We start from the raw sequence: 19,124 nt of genomic DNA on the forward strand, positions 1-19,124 counted from the left end.
GGAGATGCAATATGGATGTCGTCCCAAGATATCTCATCAGCCACCTGGTGGAAGGGACTTTGTGGATCTGAGGCTCTTTCCCCTGTTGCCTGCATCCTCCAAATCCCACCAACATCAGCCGCCTGGTCCTTGTTTGGGAACACACACACCAAAACACGCAACAGGCTGACCAATACAAGGGTTGAACAATTGGTGGCCATCCGGGCAAATTTGAGGCTTTTTGAGCCATCCTCATCAAGGTTGGAAAGTGACAGTGAAGATGAGGCCTCAGAGTCTGATGTTCAAGAGGTGGACATTGTGGCGGTCCAGGGAGAAGACATGGAAGCCTGAGAGGAAGACAACCAAAGCTTTAGTTTCTAGACTATAATTTTACAGATGTATGTTGTTAACATTTTTGGGAGATGCGATGGATCATTGCAGGTAATTTAATATTCGGTTTTGTTGTTCAGTGAAATCATTCCATGTGAAGAGTCAACTCATTTAATTAAAGTTCAATTTGTAACTTTTTAAATTTAATTTCTATTGGAGTTATTTAATCATTTGCAATTACGTCTCCTTATAAGGTAAAAGGTTCGTTTCTGTCTCCATATGATATGGTCAATATATCCAATGCAAAAAAACATCTACATTTAAATTGTATTAATGTTAATTTGCATATATTTCAGTTAATTCCCACAGAAAGTTTCCACCTCTGAATATTCCCCAAAATGTGCAACCCGAGTAGAGGTGAAGTAATTTGGTTTTCATGTTGAGCTGGTCTTTGCATGAGACTGACCAGATGAATCCAGGTGAGCGCTTTTGTCCTTTATTGATGTCACTTGTTGAATCCACTTCAATCAGTGTAGATGAAGGGGAGGAAATAGGTTAAAGAAGGGTCGTTAAGCCTTGAAACTATTTGAGACATGGATTGTGTATTTCTGCCTTGTAGAGGGTGAATGTGCAAGAAAAAATATTTAAGTGCCGTTTTAAACGGGGTATGGTAGTTTGAGTGTGTCAAGAACTGAAACGCTGCTGAGTTTTTCATGTTCAACAGTTTCCCATGCGTATCAAGAATGGTCAACCCCTCCAAAGGACATCCAGCCAACTGGACACAACTGTTGGATGCATTGGAGTCAACATCAAATTTTACTTTTCACATGCGCCAAATGCAACAGGTGAAATGCTTACTTACATACAAGCCCTTAACCAACAATGCAGTTTTAAGAAAATACCACAAAAAAAGATAAGAATAACAAATAATTAAAGAGCAGCAGTAAATAACAATAGCGGGGCTATATACAGGGGGTACAGGTAGAGTCTATGTGCGGGGGCACCGGTGTCGAGGTAATATTTACATGTAGGTAGAGTTATTAAAGTGACTATGCATAGATAATAACAGAGTAGCAGCGGCGTTCCAGAGGGGGGGCGCAATGCAAATCGTCTGGGTTGCCATTTGATCATTTTTAGGGCCTTCCTCTGAGACCGCCTGGTATAGAGGTCCTGGATGGCAGGAAGCTTGGCCCCGGTGATGTACTGGGCCGTACGCACTACCCTTTGTAGTGCCTTGCGGTCGGAGGCCGAGCAGTTGCCATACCAGGCAGTGATACAACCCGTCAGGATGCTCTAGGTCCTGGATGGCAGGAAGCTTGGCCCCGGTGATGTACTGGGCCGTACGCACTACCCTTTGTAGTGCCTTGCGGTCGGAGGCCGAGCAGTTGCCATACCAGGCAGTGATACAACCCGTCAGGATGCTCTCGATGGTGCCGCTGTAAAACCTTTTGAGGATCTGAGGACCCATACCAAATCTTTTCAGTCTCCTGAGGAGGAATATGTTTTGTCGTGCCCTCTTCAAGACTGTCTTGGACCATGTTAGTTTGTTGTTAGTTTGTTGGGGATGTGGACGCCAAGGAACTTGAAGCTCTCAACCTGTTCCACTACTGCCCCGTCGATGAGAATGGGGGTGTGCTCAGTTCTCCTTTTCCTGTAGTCCACGATCATCTCCTTTGTCTTGATCAGGTTGAGGGAGAGGTTGTTGTCCTTGCACCACACGGTCAGGTCTCTGACCTCTTCCCTATAGGCTGTCTCATCATTGTCGGTGATCAGGCATACCACTGTTGTCATTGGCAAACTTAATGATGGTGTTGGAATCGTGCCTGGCCGTGCAGTCATGAGTGAACAGGGAGTACAGGAGGGGACTGAGCACGCACCCCTGAAGGCCCCCTGTGTTGAGGTTTAAAATGGCGGATGTGTTGTTACCTACCCTTACCACCTGGGGGTGGCCCGTCAGGAAGTCCAGGATCCAGTTGCAGAGGGAGGTGTTTAGTCCCAGGGTCCTTAGCTTAGTGATGAGCTTTGAGGGCACTATGGTGTTGAACGCTGAGCTGTAGTCAATGAATAGCATTCTCTCACAGGTGTTCCTTTTGTCCATGTGTCGAACGGGCAGTGTGGAGTGCAATAGAAATTGCATCATCTGTGGATCTGTTGGTGTGGTATGCAAATTGGAGTGGGTCTAGTTTGCAAGCCCTGCCACATCCGATGAGTGTCGGAGCCAGTGTAGTACGATTCGATCTTAGCCTGTCTGTTTGATGGTTCATCGGCGGTCATAGCTGGAATTCTTATATAAGCTTCCGGGTTAGAGTCCTGCTCCTTGAAAGCGGCAGCTCTGCCCTTTAGCTCAGTGTGTATGTTGAAAAAGCTAGCCTTAGTTTTCCAAACTGACTGAGTATATTGGTTCCTGACTTCCCTGAAAAGTTGCATATCGAGGGGACTATTCGATGCTAGTGCAGTACACCACATTATGTTTTTGTGCTGGTCAAGGGCAGTCAAGTCTGGGGTGAACCAAGGGCTATATCTGTTCTTAGTTCAAAATTTTTTGAAAGGTGCATGCTTATTTAAGATGGTGAGGAAAGCACTTTTGAAGAGCCACCAGGCATCCTCTACTGACGAGATGAGGTCAATATCCTTCCAGAATACCCGAGCCAAATCGATTAGAAAGGCCTGACTGATGTGGTGTACTCCTCAATGCCATCGGAAGAATCCTGGAACATATTCCAGTCTGTGTTAGCAAAACAGTCCTGTAGTTTAGCATCTGTTTCATCAGAACACTTTTTTTTAATAAACTGAGTCACTGGTGCTTCCTGCTTTAATGTTTTCTTCTAAGCAGGAATCAGAAGGATAGAATTGTGGTCAGATTTGCCAAACATGGGCCAGCATCCCTGTGGAACCCTTGACACCTTCCATGCTCCAACGAATTGAGGCTGTTCTGAGGACAAAAGGGGTGCAACTCAATATTAGGAAGGTGTGCCTAATGTTTTGTACACTCAGTGTACAGTATTTCCGGGTAATGAGATCACATTTAGGTAAATTTCAATTATGTGTAAACAACATCTCCCTCTTCTGGAATTCCTCCAACTCTACTGGATTGATCTCTCCTAGATGCTTATGGATGCTTCCCTAACAGATGCGGACCTAAGTTGTTTGAATGTGGGGCTGGGTTTAGCGGTTAGTCTCATCGACCAGGGATCCACGGGTGGGGACGGAAGGGAGAGCGAGATAGTAGGCTTGGCAAGGCCCTGCTGGTTGAGTCTTTTCAGGGACCATGACCATGACAGAGGTGACCTTTTGGGATGCCCCCTGCCCTAAATCCAACTGTTTCCTGGGTGCTCAGCCTGCCACTGTGATAAAGGAGCATGCTGACTTGGGGTTGGGCTGCATTAACAAGCTAGAAAGGGGTCTGCTTCATTGATGTTAACAACACACACATACATTATCTTCGTATCCTAGGTGAACAAGACTATTATCTCAAACACCTATCAAGATAACGAGTGTCTTATCAGTAAGCTGCTTCGTACGTCACAGAACCATGGAATAGTTTTGTAGTGCTTCCATTTATGTATACAACATAATATGTACATTGAAGGGTTATAATGTTTGACTATTATTAGCACATTCTTCCTGCGAGCAAAATATGGCACATGTAGTGCTGGGATGATATACCTAAAATGATCAACACCGACCATACCGATCACTTATCGCAGGCATTTTGCTGATGTCGTTCATTACGATAAGTAGCCTACACTAGAGAAATGTGAAGTTTGAAATTAAATAAATTTGCTAATATGGGTGATTGTTAATGGGACAATTGATGGCTACAACCATTAAACCAGTAGTAGTTTAAAGAATAATAATAATGAAAAAAGGGATGCATATTGTTATAAATGTATCATTACTGCATCAATTCAGGCAATCTTTAGATTTTGGTCCATGTCGCCTAGCATCACAATGACAATCTTCTGGTTTTAAACTGGTTTTCTGGTGGAGAAGAACCAGGGGTCTGAAACCTATTTCCTGGACAGCTGTGTGTCTACTGGTTTTTATTTCCTTTGTGTCCAATTTAAGACCCAAGACAACTAATCAATCAAGTACAAGGGAGGATTGAAAACCTTTAGACACTTGGTTTGACACGCCTTGGAATTGAGGCTTGACATAATGTACACAGAGTATACCAAAGATTAGAAACACCTTCCTAATATTGAGTTTCATCCCCTTTTTTACCCTCCGAACAGCCTCAATTTGTCTGGGCATGGACTCTACAAGGTGTCAAAAAAGTTTCCCATGTTGATGCCAATACTTCCCACAGTTGCGTCATTTGGCTGGATGTCTATTGGGTGGTGGACCATTCTTGACACACGGATACTGTTGAGCGTGAAATACCCAGCGGTGTTGCAGTTCATGACACAAACCGGTGCGCCTGGCACCTACTACCATACCCTGTTCAAAGGCACTTCAATTCTTTGTCTTGCCCATTTCACCCTCTGAATGGCGTGCGCAGCATCCTTCATCCTTCATTTCCTCCCCTTCATAGCTTTCACCTGGATTCACCTGGTCAGTCTGTCTTGGAAAGAGCAGGCATTCTTAATGTTTTGTATACTCAGTGTACATTGACACAAGTCTACCCCCTCCCCCTCCTCCCCGCCCCCACACAGCCGTCGTTGAATCGCTGAACAATTAGCCAAACTCACCTCGTTGCCTAGCTCTGCATCACACCAGGCTCACAAAATAAGCTTGAATTTAAACCAATCAGTCACGAGCAAACTTATCTGCTAGTGACACTCACATCTGTTAGCCTACCTCCTCCCTCTTTGTCTAGCAAAATGTGTTTCTCCTGTTTGTCAGTTTGCCATCCCTCTTCATGTGATAGACTGTTGCTTCCTTTGCCTAACTGCGATTCAAATAAAGGAACTTGTCTTGGCTTTCGTAAACCAGATTACCCCCTTTAGCAGTTCATGCCAGTGGCACCTTCATCTACCCACCTTTTAACCAGTTAACTCCATTTATCTTCCTGAAGCCTGGCTCTCTTCCTGACTGCATTTCAGAGGAACTTGTCCTTGAGTTTAGGCAGCCCCCCCCCCCCCCCATGCTGAAATCTCACTCCGGCTCAGGAAATGGCTTTTCTCTTGACACAAACACATTTGTTTTGTTGGTTTGTGTTTTCCCAACACAAAGTGCTTTTGTTCCGCACCATTACTCCCCACGAGGAGCTGCGATTCATCTCCATCTGCTGTTTCCACTCTGGTAACTCTATGTTCACTGAGATGCCGTAGCCGTCCCTCCCGAAACGGAATCGAACAGATGCCGTAGCCGTCCCTCCCGAAACGGAATCGAACAGAGATGCCGTAGCCGTCCCTCCCGAAACGGAATCGAACAGAGATGCCGTAGCCGTCCCTCCGAAACGGAATCGAACAGAGAGATGCCGTCCCTCCGAAACGGAATCGAACAGAGATGCCGTAGCCGTCCCTCCGAAACGGAATCGAACAGAGAGATGCCGTAGCCGTCCCTCCGAAACGGAATCGAACAGAGAGATGCCCTAGCCGTCCCTCCGAAACGGAATCGAACAGAGAGATGCCGTAGCCGTCCCTCCGAAACGGAATCGAACAGACAGATGCCGTAGCCGTCCCTCCGAAACGGAATCGAACGGACAGATGCCGTAGCCGTCCCTCCGAAACGGAATCGAACGGACAGATGCCGTAGCCGTCGCTCCCGAAACGGAATCAAACAGATGCCGTAGCTGTCCCTCCGAAACGGAATCAAACAGACAGATGCCGTAGCAGTCCCTCCGAAACGGAATCAAACAGACAGATGCCGTAGCCGTCCCTCCGAAACGGAATCAAACAGACAGATGCCGTAGCCGTCCCTCCGAAACGGAATCAAACAGAGAGATGCCGTAGCCGTCCCTCCGAAACGGAATCGAACGGACAGATGCCGTAGCCGTCCCTCCGAAACGGAATCAAACAGACAGATGCCGTAGCAGTCCCTCCGAAACGGAATCAAACAGACAGATGCCGTAGCTGTCCCTCCGAAACGGAATCAAACAGACAGATGCCGTAGCCGTCCCTCCCGAAACGGAATCAAACAGACAGATGCCGTAGCCGTCGCTCCCGAAACGGAATCAAACAGAGAGATGCCGTAGCAGTCCCTCCGAAACGGAATCAAACAGACAGATGCCGTAGCCGTCCCTCCGAAACGGAATCAAACAGAGAGATGCCGTAGCCGTCGCTCCGAAACGGAATCAAACAGAGAGATGCCGTAGCCGTCCCTCCTGAAACGGAATCAAACAGAGAGATGCCGTAGCCGTCCCTCCCGAAACGGTATCAAACGGTCGGTAATACACATTGTCAACACGAGCTTCTATGTTTGTCTGTATGTTAGTCAGTGTCTCTCTCCAGCCTATAAACTACATTTGAGGTAGATATGAGCATACAGTGCATTTGGAAAGTATTCAGACTCCTTCACTTTTCCCACATTTTTCCACCGTAGCTTATTCTAAAATGTATTTAAAATAGTTTTTTCCCACATCAATCTACACACACTACCCCCGAATTACAACGCAAGTTTAGACTTTTTTGCAAATGTAAAAATAAAAAACGATCACATTTATATAAGTATTCAGACCCTTTACTTTGGCAACGATTACAGCCTCAAGTCTTCTTAGGTATGATGCTACAAGCTTGGCACACCTGTATTTGGGAAGTTTCTCCCATTCTTCTCTGCAGATCCTTTCACAAGCTCAGCCAGGTTGGATGGGGAGCGTTGCTGCACAGCTATTTTCTGGTCTGTCCAGAGATGTTCAATCGGGTTCAAGTTCGGGCTCTGGCTGGGCCACTCAAGGACATTGAGACTTGCCCTGAAGCCACTCCTGCGTTTTCTTGGCTGTGTGCTTAGGGTTGTTGTCCTGTTGGAAGATTAACCTTCGGCCCTGTCTGAGGTCCTGAGCGCTCTGGCGCAGGTTTTCATCAAGGATCACTGTACTTTGCGCTGTTCATCTTTGCCTTGATCCTGACTAGTCTCCCAGTCCCTGCCGCTGAAAAACATCCCCACAGCATGATGCTGCCGCCACCATGCTTCACCGTAGGGATAGTGCCAGGCTTCCTCCAGACATGATGCTTGGCATTCAGGGCAAAGAGTTCAATCTTGGTTTCATCAGACCAGAGAATCTTGTTTCTCCAAGCAGGCTGTCGTGTGTCTTTTTACTGAGGAGTGGCTTCCGTCTGGCCACTCTACCATAAAGGCCTGATTTGATGGAGTGCTGCAGTGATGGTTGTCCTTCTAGAAGGTTCTCCCATCTCCACAGAGGCCACCTCATTTAAGAATGATGGAGGCCGCTGTGTTCTTGGGGACCTTCAATGCTGCAGAAATGTGTTGGCACCCTGTCCCATATCTATGCTTCGTTGGCTCTACAGGCAATTCCTTCGACCTTATAGCTTGGTTTTTGCTCTGACATGTACTGTCAACTGTGTGACCTTATATAGACATTGAATTTACCAGAGCGGTTGAACAGACTAGTAATAGGGGTTGCAGTTATGACGGCGGACAATTTTAGGAAGAGAGGGTCCAGGTTGTCTAGCCCAGCTGATTTGTAGGGATCCAGATTATGCAGCTCATTCAGAACGTCAGCTGTCTGGATTTGGGTGAAGGAGAAACGGGGGGGGAACGCCAAGTTGTTGGCCGGGGTTCGGGTAGCCAGGTGGAAAGCATGGCCAGCCGTAGAGAAATGTTTATTGAAATCCTCGATTATTGTGGATTTATCAGTGGTGACCGTGTTTCCTAGTCTCAGTGCAGTGGGCAGCTGGGAGGAGGTACTCTTATTCGCAATGGAGGTCAGTGTCCCAAAACGTTTTGGAATTAGTGCCCCAGGATGCAAATTTCTGTTTGAAAAAGCTAGCCTTTGCTTTCCTAACTGACTGTGTGTATTGGTTCCTGACTCCACCGAAAAGTTGCATATCGAGGGGACTATTCGATGCTAGTGCAGTACGCCACAGGGTGGTTTTGTGCTGGTCAACGGCAGTCAAGTCTGGAGTGAACCAAGGGCTATATCTGTTCTTAGTTCTACATTTTTTTTAATGGGGCATGCTTATTTAAGTTTGTGAGGAAAGCACTTTTGAAGAGCAACCAGGCATCCTCTTTTGACGAGATGAGGTCAATATCCTTCCAGGATACCCGAGCCAGGTCGATAAGAAAGGCCTGCTCGCTGAAGTGTTTTTGGGACAGTGATGTTTGACTGCAGACCCATTACGGACGCAGGCAATGAGACAGTGATCGCTGAGATCCTGGTTGAAAACAGCAGTGGTGTATTTAGAGGTCAAGTTGGTCAGGATGATATTTGAGGGTGCTCATGTTTATGGATTTGGGGTTGTATCTGGTAGGTTTCTTGATAATTTTTGTGAGATTGAGGACATCTAGTTTAGATTGTAGGATGGCTGGGGTGTTAAGCAAATCCCAATTTAGGTCACCTAGCAGTACGAACTCTGACGATATATGGGGGCAATCAAATCAAAGTTTATTTCTCACGTGCGTCGAATACAACAGGTGTAGTAGACCTTACAGTGAAATGCTTAATTACAGGCTCTAACCAATAGTGAGGAAAAAGGTGTGTGTGTGTGTGGTGGTGTAAGTAAAGAAATAAAACAACAGTAAAAAGACATTTGAAAATAGGAGGAGCAAGGCTATATACAGACAATGGTTAGTCAGGCTTATTGAGGTAGTATGTACATGTAGGTATGGTTAAAGTGATTATGCATATATGATGAACAGAGAGTAGCAGTAGCGTAAAAAGAGGGGTTGGCGGGTGGTGGGACACAATGCAGATAGCCCGGTTAGCCAATGTGCGGGAGCACTGGTTGGTCGGGCCAATTGACGTAGTATGTACATGAATGTATAGTTAGTGACTATGCATATAAGATAAACAGAGAGTAGCAGCAGTGTAAAAGAGGGGTTGGGGGGGGCACACACTGCAAATAGCCCGGGTAACCATTTGGTTACCTGTTCAGGAGTCTTATGGCTTGGGGGTAAAAACTGTTGTAGCCTTTTTGTCCTAGACTTGGCACTCCGGTACCGCTTGCCATGCGGTAGTAGAGAGAACAGTCTATGACTGGGGTCTTTGACAATTTTTAGGGCCTTCCTCTGACACCGCCTGGTGTAGAGGTCCTGGATGGCAGGCAGCTTTGCCCCAGTGATGTACTGGGCCGTACACACTACCCTCTGTAGTGCCTTGCGGTCGGAGGCCGAGCAATTACCGTACCAGACAGTGATGCAACCGGTCAGGATGCTCTCGATGTTGCAGCTGTAGAACCTTTTGAGGATCTCAGGATGCATCTCAGGACCCCTTTTTAGTTTCCTGAGGGGGAATAGGCTTTGTCGTGCCCTCTTCACGACTGTCTTTGTGTGTTGGGACCATTCTAGTTTGTTGTTGATGTGGACACCAAGGAATATGAAGCTCTCAACCTGCTTCACTACAGCCCCGTCGATGAGAATGGGGACGTACTCGTTGCTCCTTTTCCTGTAGTCCACAATCATCTCCTTAGTCTTGGTTACGTTGAGGGATAGGTTGTTATTCTGCCATCACCCGGCCAGGTTTTTGACCTCCTCCCTATAGGCTGTCTCGTCATTGTCGGTAATCAGGCCTACCACTGTTGGGTCGTCTGCAAACCTAATGATGGTGTTGGAGTCGTGCCTGGCCATGCAGTCGTGGGTGAACAGGGAGTACGGGAGGGGACTGAGCATGCACCCCTGGGGAGCTCCAGTGTTGAGGATCAGTGTGGCAGATGTGTTGCTACCTACCTTCACCACCTGGGGGCGGCCCGTCAGGAAGTCCAGGATCCAGTTGCAAAGGGAGGTGTTTAGTCCCAGGTTCCTTAGCTTATTGATGTTCTTTGAGAGTACTATGGTGTTGAACGCTGAGTTGTAGTCAATGAACAGCATTCTCACATAGGTGTTCCTTTTGTCCAGGTGGGAAAGGGCAAGGAAGCAGGAATCAGGAGGATAGAGTTGTGGTCGGATTTACCAAATGGAGGGTGAGGGAGAGCTTTTGTTCGCATCTCTGTGTGTGGAGTACAGGTGATCTACAAATTTTTTCCACCCTGGTTGCACATTTAACATGTTGATAGAGATTTGGTAGAACTGATTTAAATTTCCCTGCATAAAAGTCTCCGGCCATTAGGAGCGCCGCCTCTGGGTGAGTGGTTTCCTGTTTGCTTATTTCCTCATACAGCTGACTGAGTAAAGTCTTAGTGCCAGCATCTGTCTGTGGTGGTAAATAAACAGCCACAAAAAGTATAGCTGAGAATACTCTAGGCAAGTAGTGTGGCCTGGAATTTATCACAATATACTCTACTTCAGGTGAGCAACATCTAGAGACTTCCTTAGATTTCTTGCACCAGCTGTTGTTTACAAATATACACAGACCGCCCCCCCTATTCTTATCGGAGTTTACTGTTTTATCCTGCCGGTTCAGCGTATATTCCGCTAGCTGAATATCCATGTCGTCAAACATAGGATATTACAGTTTTTGATGTCCCGTTGGTAGGATATTCGTGATCGTACCTCGTCTAGTTTTTTATTTAATCTTTGTCTAATCCGAGGTGAGTGATCGCTGTCCTGATGTCCAGAATCTCTTTGCTGCCGTAAGATACGGTTGCAGAAACATTATTTACAAAATAATTGACACATATCGTGAAAAAAACCACACAATAGCACAATTGGTTAGGAGACCGTAACACGTCAGCCATCTGCTCCGGCGCCATCTTCCTTGACAATCAACTCACATATGGTGTCCAGGGCACAGCTGGGAGTTGAGGGGGGTCTATAACAAGCGGCAACAGTGAGGGACTTTTTTCTGGAGAGATGGATCTTTAAAAGTGGAAGCTCTAACTGTTTTGGCATAGACCTGGATAGTATGACAGAACTCTGCAGGCTCTCTATACAGTAGATTGCAATTCCGCCCCCTTTAGCAGTTCTGTCTTGATGGAACATTTTGTAATTGGGGATGGAAATTTCAGAATTTTTGGTGGCCTTCCTAAGTCGGGATTCAGACACGGCTAGGACATTAGGGTTGGCAGAGTGTGCTAAAGCAGTGAATAAAGTAAACTTAGGGAGGAGGCTTCTGACGTTAACATGCATGAACCCAAGGCTTTTACGGTTGCAGAACTTACCAAATGAGAGCGCTTGGGGACACACAGGGCCTGGGTTATATCACTCGCACACCATGTGAAGAGTCAGGAGCTTCTCTGAAGCAGAGAGGCCAGTATAACCCGCCTTGGCAGCAGCTAATGGGGTTCCATGATAACTACAAATACAGATTAGCCTCCCCTAATGGCTACATCCAGACGAGACCCTTGAGTGAGCCTTAAAACATGAACTTCATGTGAACTTCATCCTCCCCTCCCAGGCGTCATGACTACCAGCAGACAGAATCCGAGTGAGTCTGCAGGTAAAGCCCTGAGGAAGAAACATCTTCTGCCTGCCCTGAGCTGGACATAAAACCTGCATGTTTAATACCACTGGAGCCTATGTAAGGAGATTACCCTGAGCTAAATCAACCTACACGGTTTTATTGTTTCATTTCTTGATCTACTTATGTTCCATATTAAGTTAATGTTGTATTGTATATCAACATGTATTATTTTCATGTTTGTATGTCATGTACATAGTGGGATGTAAGAAAATACTGTTTCTCAGAAATGCAACACGGAAAGGGGGATACCTAGTCAGTTGTAGAACTGAATGGATTTAACTGAAATGTCTTCCGCATTTAACCCAACCCCTCTGAATCAGAGGTTCTGAGATCCACGTCTTAGGCGCCCGGGGAACAGTGGAGGTCACACTCTGGTGTCATGCACCATTGGAGTAATGGCCATTGGTAAGGTTATCAGGAACTATAACAAAGTGCAACAATGGCAACAAATTTGCCTATATATTGATAGGGCTAAATTGAAATGTTTCGTACAGAAGCAATATGAAAAGCATATGCATAACCATGGTAGTAATTGAAAGGGAACAGTTACGAGATTATGGGAAAATTATTAGACCAAAGTTGAGGCCACAACAGTTCACTTGACACAAGATGGAGTCCAAACTTTACACTGTTGATTTTTTGCATTTTACATTTAGTGTATTGAAAATACCCAGGATACATTAGTAATATGGTATGAATATTCCTGGAAAATGTGCTGTTTGTGCAACAAATGACAAGCGTTTGAGTGCAAGGACTAACTGGTGTCTCCAAGTGGTCACACACCTCTCAAGTGTACACAGTTCCTAAGTCATTTCAATTCATTTTTATGACTCAAAGAAGAGCCTTCAACTATAAAGTGCTTTTTTTTGTTCTGCTAGTGGTGGCATTGAGGAACTAGAGCGAAGACGCTTGTAATTATTTTGTTTGGAACACAAACCTGCATCCCTGCCATCACACAATTACTGTTGTTGTTTATGCAATCCAAAAATGGTCCATTATAAATCGCAATCTGGGTTAGGTGGGCATCATTTGAAAGCCTATTCTATTGCCAACATGACTAGCTAAGTTAAGGGTGTTTAGGCTTTCACAATGCAATTCAGGGAAATGGATCATCATTTTGGTGCTTATAGAACGGAGTCATGAGTGTGTTCAGGTGCGTGTGCAGCGGAAAATGTTCTTCACAATGGAAAAACAGGCTCATTCTGTTCAGAATAACCCAGAGTATGACGACATGTTATCTTGTACCTCAAACATAGTGATCATAAACGTTGACACTATGACATGAGTTAAATGATATGGAAATGTAAAGTACACATTTAAACTCAAAACGGTATTACAGTCCTTAACATCTCATCTTTCAAAATACATTGAGTCCTCTTCATTTACAGCATTTCCCTCACTTAGACATTAAAAAAAGCAGCAAAAGTTTCCCAATTAGCGTGATGGATGGGAGCAACTGGTTGTCGCGCTCAAGTTCAGAACGGCTGTTAGTCAAAACCCATACAGCACTGTGAAGTGCAGACCCAGAGTTCTGACATCAAGTATAGCATGTTACTGTACAACCACTGTGTTCCAATTTAGGCATTTATCAGTGCCCAACTCTGCTGTTTTCAGCCCGTGTACCAGTGTAAAGGGTTAAATAGCTACATTAACTTAGCAGCGCTACATTAGTCTAGCTTACTTCTGGATCCTTACACTCCCTGGTTTCCTCCTGTGCAGGGTTTTCTGAACAGTGAGCGGGTGTCCAGGATGGTGCAGAGTGGCGGCTGCTCGGCCTGCGACTTCCGTGACGTCTTCAAGAAGAACATTGAGCGCCGGGTGCGCAGCTTGCCCGAGATCGACGGCCTGAGCAAAGAGACAGTGCTGAGCTCCTGGATTGCCAAGTACGATGCCATCTACAGGGGGGATGAGGACCTGCGGCGCCAGCCCCAGAGGATGCACCTCAGTGCTGTGTCCGAGTTGATACTCAGTAAGGAGCAGCTGTATGAGATGTTCCAGCTGATTTTGGGCATCAAGAAGTTTGAGCACCAGCTGCTGTACAACGCCTGTCAGGTGAGAATTGGATCACATACACGTACATACAAACACGCGCCCACACACTTTTTGCCCTCTACATAACATTTAATTGTTATCAATTTCTAGATTGTTTGAAGTGCCCCCTAGGTAACCACAAAACTGTTCATGTTAGGATACATTGTATAATCAAGATGCAATATGCCCAATGTGGTATACTAGTGGGGATATTAGAACAGAAACCGTGAGTCTAATGTCCTTTCCTTGATCACTTTCCTTAATTCAGGTGGCTCCAGCTAATCACAGATCTCTTTGAATGCGTATCTTAAAGGTCATTTGCTGATGAGACTTTTTAATCAGCGTGCTCTTGTCAACTAAGGCAAGGGTGTCCTCCCTCCCCTTCACCTTTTTCCAGGGGGTCTTCCATGGCACCAATTAGTAGTTAAGCGGTGGCTGTAACTAGTAAGCGTATGTTGGTGTGATCAGTGGTTACTGTCCTCTGTAAACCATTTAGGCTTATTCATCTGAAGGCGTATTTTGAAATAAATGCCATTGTTACTCGTACTGGGAGTAGAGCAGCTTCTTTTGACTTGAAAATGGGAGGCTAATCACAGGAACCATTAAATGACTTCAATCCCACTTCCTAGCTTGTTGATGAATAGAACGTTTGTCCTCAGAATTATTGCTAAAAAAATGTGTGCTAATGTGTTGTTCATTATTACATTGCCACCCATTAAGATAATGTGCTGTGTGAAGAACTCAATTAGACCTGATTCCTCCCGTAAATTTGATTCAGGCCTGTTCTTGTCAGTCCTAATGTCTATAGAAGCTAATGGTGTTCCCATAATAATGAGACCTGCAGACAACAGACAATTGGCTCATCTCCATAGCAACCTTCTGGCCCATTGTTCCTTTTATGCTATTCACCAATGCCATTTTTGCTGGTCACTTAGCAGATAACACAGTGCTTGTTAGAGCAGGTCTTGGATCAGTTTTATCGTCCATTAATGGTTAGTAGATGGAGAGGAGATGATCCTTCTTAGTACAATCTCATGGCTGATGGACTCTTGACCCCTGTGGTTGTGCACCTTGGCCTTGCCTGTATAAAAGACAGTACTCTGAGTGAGTGAGCGAGCGAGATGTTAACATCCTCTTTCAGGAAAGACATATCTAAAGCTGAAATCTGTTTCTCATATATATGAGAGAGATTTATGGATGCCTCTCGCTGGATCCATGCTTTGCATGAAGACCCATTGATTAGGCTCTCCCAGCTATTGATCTGGCAACCCTGCATCAATATGTTGAACTGAGGCCTTTAATGTGTTTGCAATGGGCAGAGATCGGTCTGGGTGACCATAATCTGATTTGGTGAGGATGTGAGGGAATGTTTGTACATTCTATTATATGTTTGATTTGTTTGACTGCCTTTAAGTGTTCCCCTTTCTCTCTCTCAATTAAATTCAAGAGCTTTATTGGCATGCGAACCATACGTTAATATTGCCAAAGCAAGTGAAGTAGACAAAAGTGAAATAAACAATAAAAATTAACAGTAAACATTGCACTCACAGAAGTTCCAAAAGAATAAAGACATTTTCAAATGTCACGTTGCTCTCTTCCTCTCATATGCTTTCCTTCCCTCTATATTCACACATTCATGAGACATTTGTTTAATATGCAAGTCTATTTTTGGAGTGTTTCGCACAAGCTGTATGAAGACTGAAATACCTTTAGTATCTATGAGGTACCTCTGGCACCTCTGGCATGTCTCAGCAATGATCTAGAGCCACACAGGGATCTCAATAAAGAAGCTAAAATATTTGACATAAACCAAATATGTATTGAGGGATAGTGAAAAGGACAGTGGAGTAAAAGAAAGACGAGGAGAAAGAGAGGAGGATGTAGAAACAGAGGGATGAGATTGCTCAGGTGTGCAGGTGGAGGACTGCAGTTGCTTTGAGAGGGTGGCAACCCCCTGGTGAAGAGCGACAGTGTGTGTGTGTGTGAGTAGATAGTTTGACATTTCTCCCCTCCATCTCTAATGATCACATCCTGGCGTTGGGCCGTAAGGGCCACCCCTGTCGTCTCTCGTTAGTGCTCGGAGCGAACAGGTGAGGGGGAGGCGAGGGAGCAGGTGAGCCGGCAGGAAAGGCTAATAAATTAACACACGGCGCACAGCACTGGCTCGCCTAAGCAGCCGACCCTAGTCAGCTCTCATATTGAGCTTTCTCTTTCGCACTCTTTCTGTTATCTTCATCCCTTCTTCTATCCTAATTCTGTCTTGGTTTCTCTCTGCATCTTTCTCTCTTTTTAGATATCCTTCTTTCTTCCTCACCCTCTTATTCTCTCACTCCTTTTCCCTCTCATTCTGCTTCTAATCTTCTCTCTCCCCCTCAGCCTCTCAGGCACCAGGAAGCTGCCCAGACAGACATGCAGCCAGCCAATGTAATCAAACCCAGTAAAATCACCCAAGACTTTTTCCATCAAAGCCCTCGGCGTGCCCGCCTATTCCTCTAGTCTACCATTTGACTTCAGAAAGTACCATCAGAGACAGGATTGGTATCTTCTGCCAAAGTGTTAATGGAATAACATTTAAAGGTGGGACTTTGGGACCGTTCTCGGAAAGATGTGTCGACTTCAAACCTGTCATTGATGGCTTTGATTAGTAGCTTCATATGCCTTGTTGTCATAGAAATGATTAGAATGGCTGTGTGAGAGAGAAAAGTCAGGTTAGCACTGCAAGAAGAATAAATGAAGACGACAACGGTGGGAATGTGTGTGTACGTGTGCATGCATATGTATTTTTCTATCCTAAGGTCAGTTGTGTGCATGAAACTATGGGTTGATAACAACCACATGATGAATCTGTAACTAGTTTTCAAGCAAGTGTTTCTATCAAGCTATCAGGGTGAAAATTGGCACAGCTCGGACCTATTACAATGCCAAGTGAAAGTCTACACACCCCTTGCACAGTTGTCACATTTTCCTGCCTGGATTAAAATTATATTATTTTTCCTACTTTTTCCTACATTTAAGTGAAAAAATATCATTTTATATAATTTTGAATATGATTCTACTAACTCTTAGGACAACATATATAGTAAATTGGCCCAAGAGTTGTTAGAATCTTATTCAAAATGATTTCCAGTGAAATGGAGGTGCATAACAATGGCGACGTCCATGCACTTTACCACAAATGCCTCGTTTGCTAAGTTCACCGTATTGTACATTGCTCTAACAATTGTTTTTGTATCGTCATTAGCACAGTATACATTGTCCCACTTTTACCTCCAAGATGCCAGCAAAGCACAAAAGTCAATTGTGAAGATTTATTGGCGCATTGAACCAACTCTGTGGATAGCGCTAAAACAATGACGTCATATCTGATTTCCGACATCTTCATGCACCTTCGCCATTGCTGCCAAAGGTGCTGCCACCAAGTATTACACACAATCAAGTCATCAACTTAGTTTTTTATTATTTTAAAGGTTGAATATTTATATTTTTTTCATTGAATATGTAGAGTAAGTCGTGTAGATCAGTAGGAAGATTTTTAAATAAAATTAAGGCAGCAAATGTGACAACTGTGCAAGGGCTGTGTAGACTTACCAGGCACTGTACTGTATAAAAATAAATGATTTCACCTTTATTTAACCAGGTTGGCCAGTTGAGAACGAGCTCTCATTTTTTTGTACTGTATATGCAACTGACATGTTAATTTTATCATGGTAACATGAACTCCAAGAAGTGCCCAACAGAGGATAACGTTGTTTCTACACAATCTTTTGTCAGTGTTTGCTTGCAGCTGCAGAATTCCAGTGCATCTACAGTAGATCCCAGTAAGGAATGGATCTTTTAAGTCTGTCAATGAGGTTCTGTCAGATAGGAGCGCTGACAGAAATCCAAAAACCAAACAGACAAGTGGAACTCTCCAAGCTGATAAGACAATGGGGGAGAACAGTAAAGGGGGAGATAAGCCTCTAAATTTAACCCAGATTTAAAATGGATACAACACCACTTAAAAGTCAGCCCTAGGTGGTTTTGTACGTGTTGGCACGGCAACACCTTTAATCACATTAGGCCCTACACCTACATTTTAGAGGAAGTGTGACCTCGCAAGGGACAAACATAACATTGTTAAACCTCAAACCCAATTTTGTAAATGGAACCTGTTGTTTATTGACTTACTGGTCATGAACCAGGAGCCACGTGTGAATGGCGCATACAACACTACAGTGAAAATGTTATTAAATCAATAACCAACTTTAAGTCATCTTTTCCATAGCTATTTCTTGAAGCCCAGAGGCCTCATTTACCAAGATAGAATCAACCTGTGTGTGCCTCAATACCTGTCCTTCTGTCTGTTTTATTTAGTCAACCGTTATTCACAGCCATCTCCACCAGTAATAAGTCACGTGGTTTATGCATGCAGCCGAATGGCAATGACTGCTTTAAATCTTCCCTTTGTCTGATGTTCCTTGTTTTGTTGGAATTGACCGATGCCAGCTGCAACATGTAACAGGATTAACAATACATGTATTGGAAGAGTAAGTTTTTCATACTGAAGGTTAATGACCATAAATCCTTCTCATTTGTATGACTTATAGGATATTTTGGATGTTTTGTGTCAAGACAAGTCGTAAGTAAATATTATATATGGCTGAGTTTTACATTTGAAGCTACTAAATCGAGAATCCCTTTCAGATTAATTGGCAAAATTCCTTTCATTAGTTACAAAACAATATGACTTGTTCAGTTTTCAAAATGAAGATGTATTTGTTGTCAGTGCACATGACAAGTTATAATGAAGCTTACATTTCCTGAATGCAAATGCAATTCCTTTACTAATTATCCATACATGATTAATGAGAGCTGTTGATTATCTGTCTTATATTGTATGTGTTATTACATATCAAGGTGTGGATGTAGATTTAAAGTCGAAGTTTACATACACCTTAGCCAAATACATTTAAACTCAGTTTTTCACAATTCCTGACATTTAATCCTAGTTAAAGTTCCCTTTCCTAGGTCAGTTAGGATCACCACTTCATTTTAAGAATGTGAAATAATAGTAGAGTGATTTATTTCAGCTTTTATTTCTTTCATCACATTCCCAGTGGGTCAGAAGTTTACATGCACTCAATTAGTATTTGGTAGCATTGCCTTAATTGTTTAACTTGGGTCAAACGTTTCGGGTAGACGATGATGGCCACTCCAATACCTTGACTTTGTTTTCCTTAAGCCATTTTTCCACAACTTTGGAAGTATGCTTGGGGTCATTGTCCATTTGGAAGATCCATTTGTGACCCAAGCTTTACTGTAACTTCCTGACTGATGTCTTGAGATG

General features: G+C 44.3%; 1 protein-coding gene across 7 annotated transcripts in view; it reads left to right on the forward strand.

Moving 5' to 3' along the window:
- The window catches only part of cadps2 (Ca++-dependent secretion activator 2), a 270,218-nt gene that overhangs the window by 73,440 nt on the left and 177,654 nt on the right, over nucleotides 1–19,124 (forward strand). For all 7 annotated transcript variants that reach the window (XM_065003011.1, XM_065003005.1, XM_065003008.1 and 4 more), the window contains exon 3: nucleotides 13,487–13,819. In XM_065003011.1, coding sequence (XP_064859083.1) covers nucleotides 13,487–13,819 — 333 coding nt within the window. The remainder of the gene's footprint in view (nucleotides 1–13,486; nucleotides 13,820–19,124) is intronic.

This window comes from Oncorhynchus nerka, linkage group LG17 (genome assembly GCF_034236695.1).
Source record: "Oncorhynchus nerka isolate Pitt River linkage group LG17, Oner_Uvic_2.0, whole genome shotgun sequence".
NCBI classification, from domain to species: Eukaryota; Metazoa; Chordata; class Actinopteri; order Salmoniformes; family Salmonidae; genus Oncorhynchus; species Oncorhynchus nerka.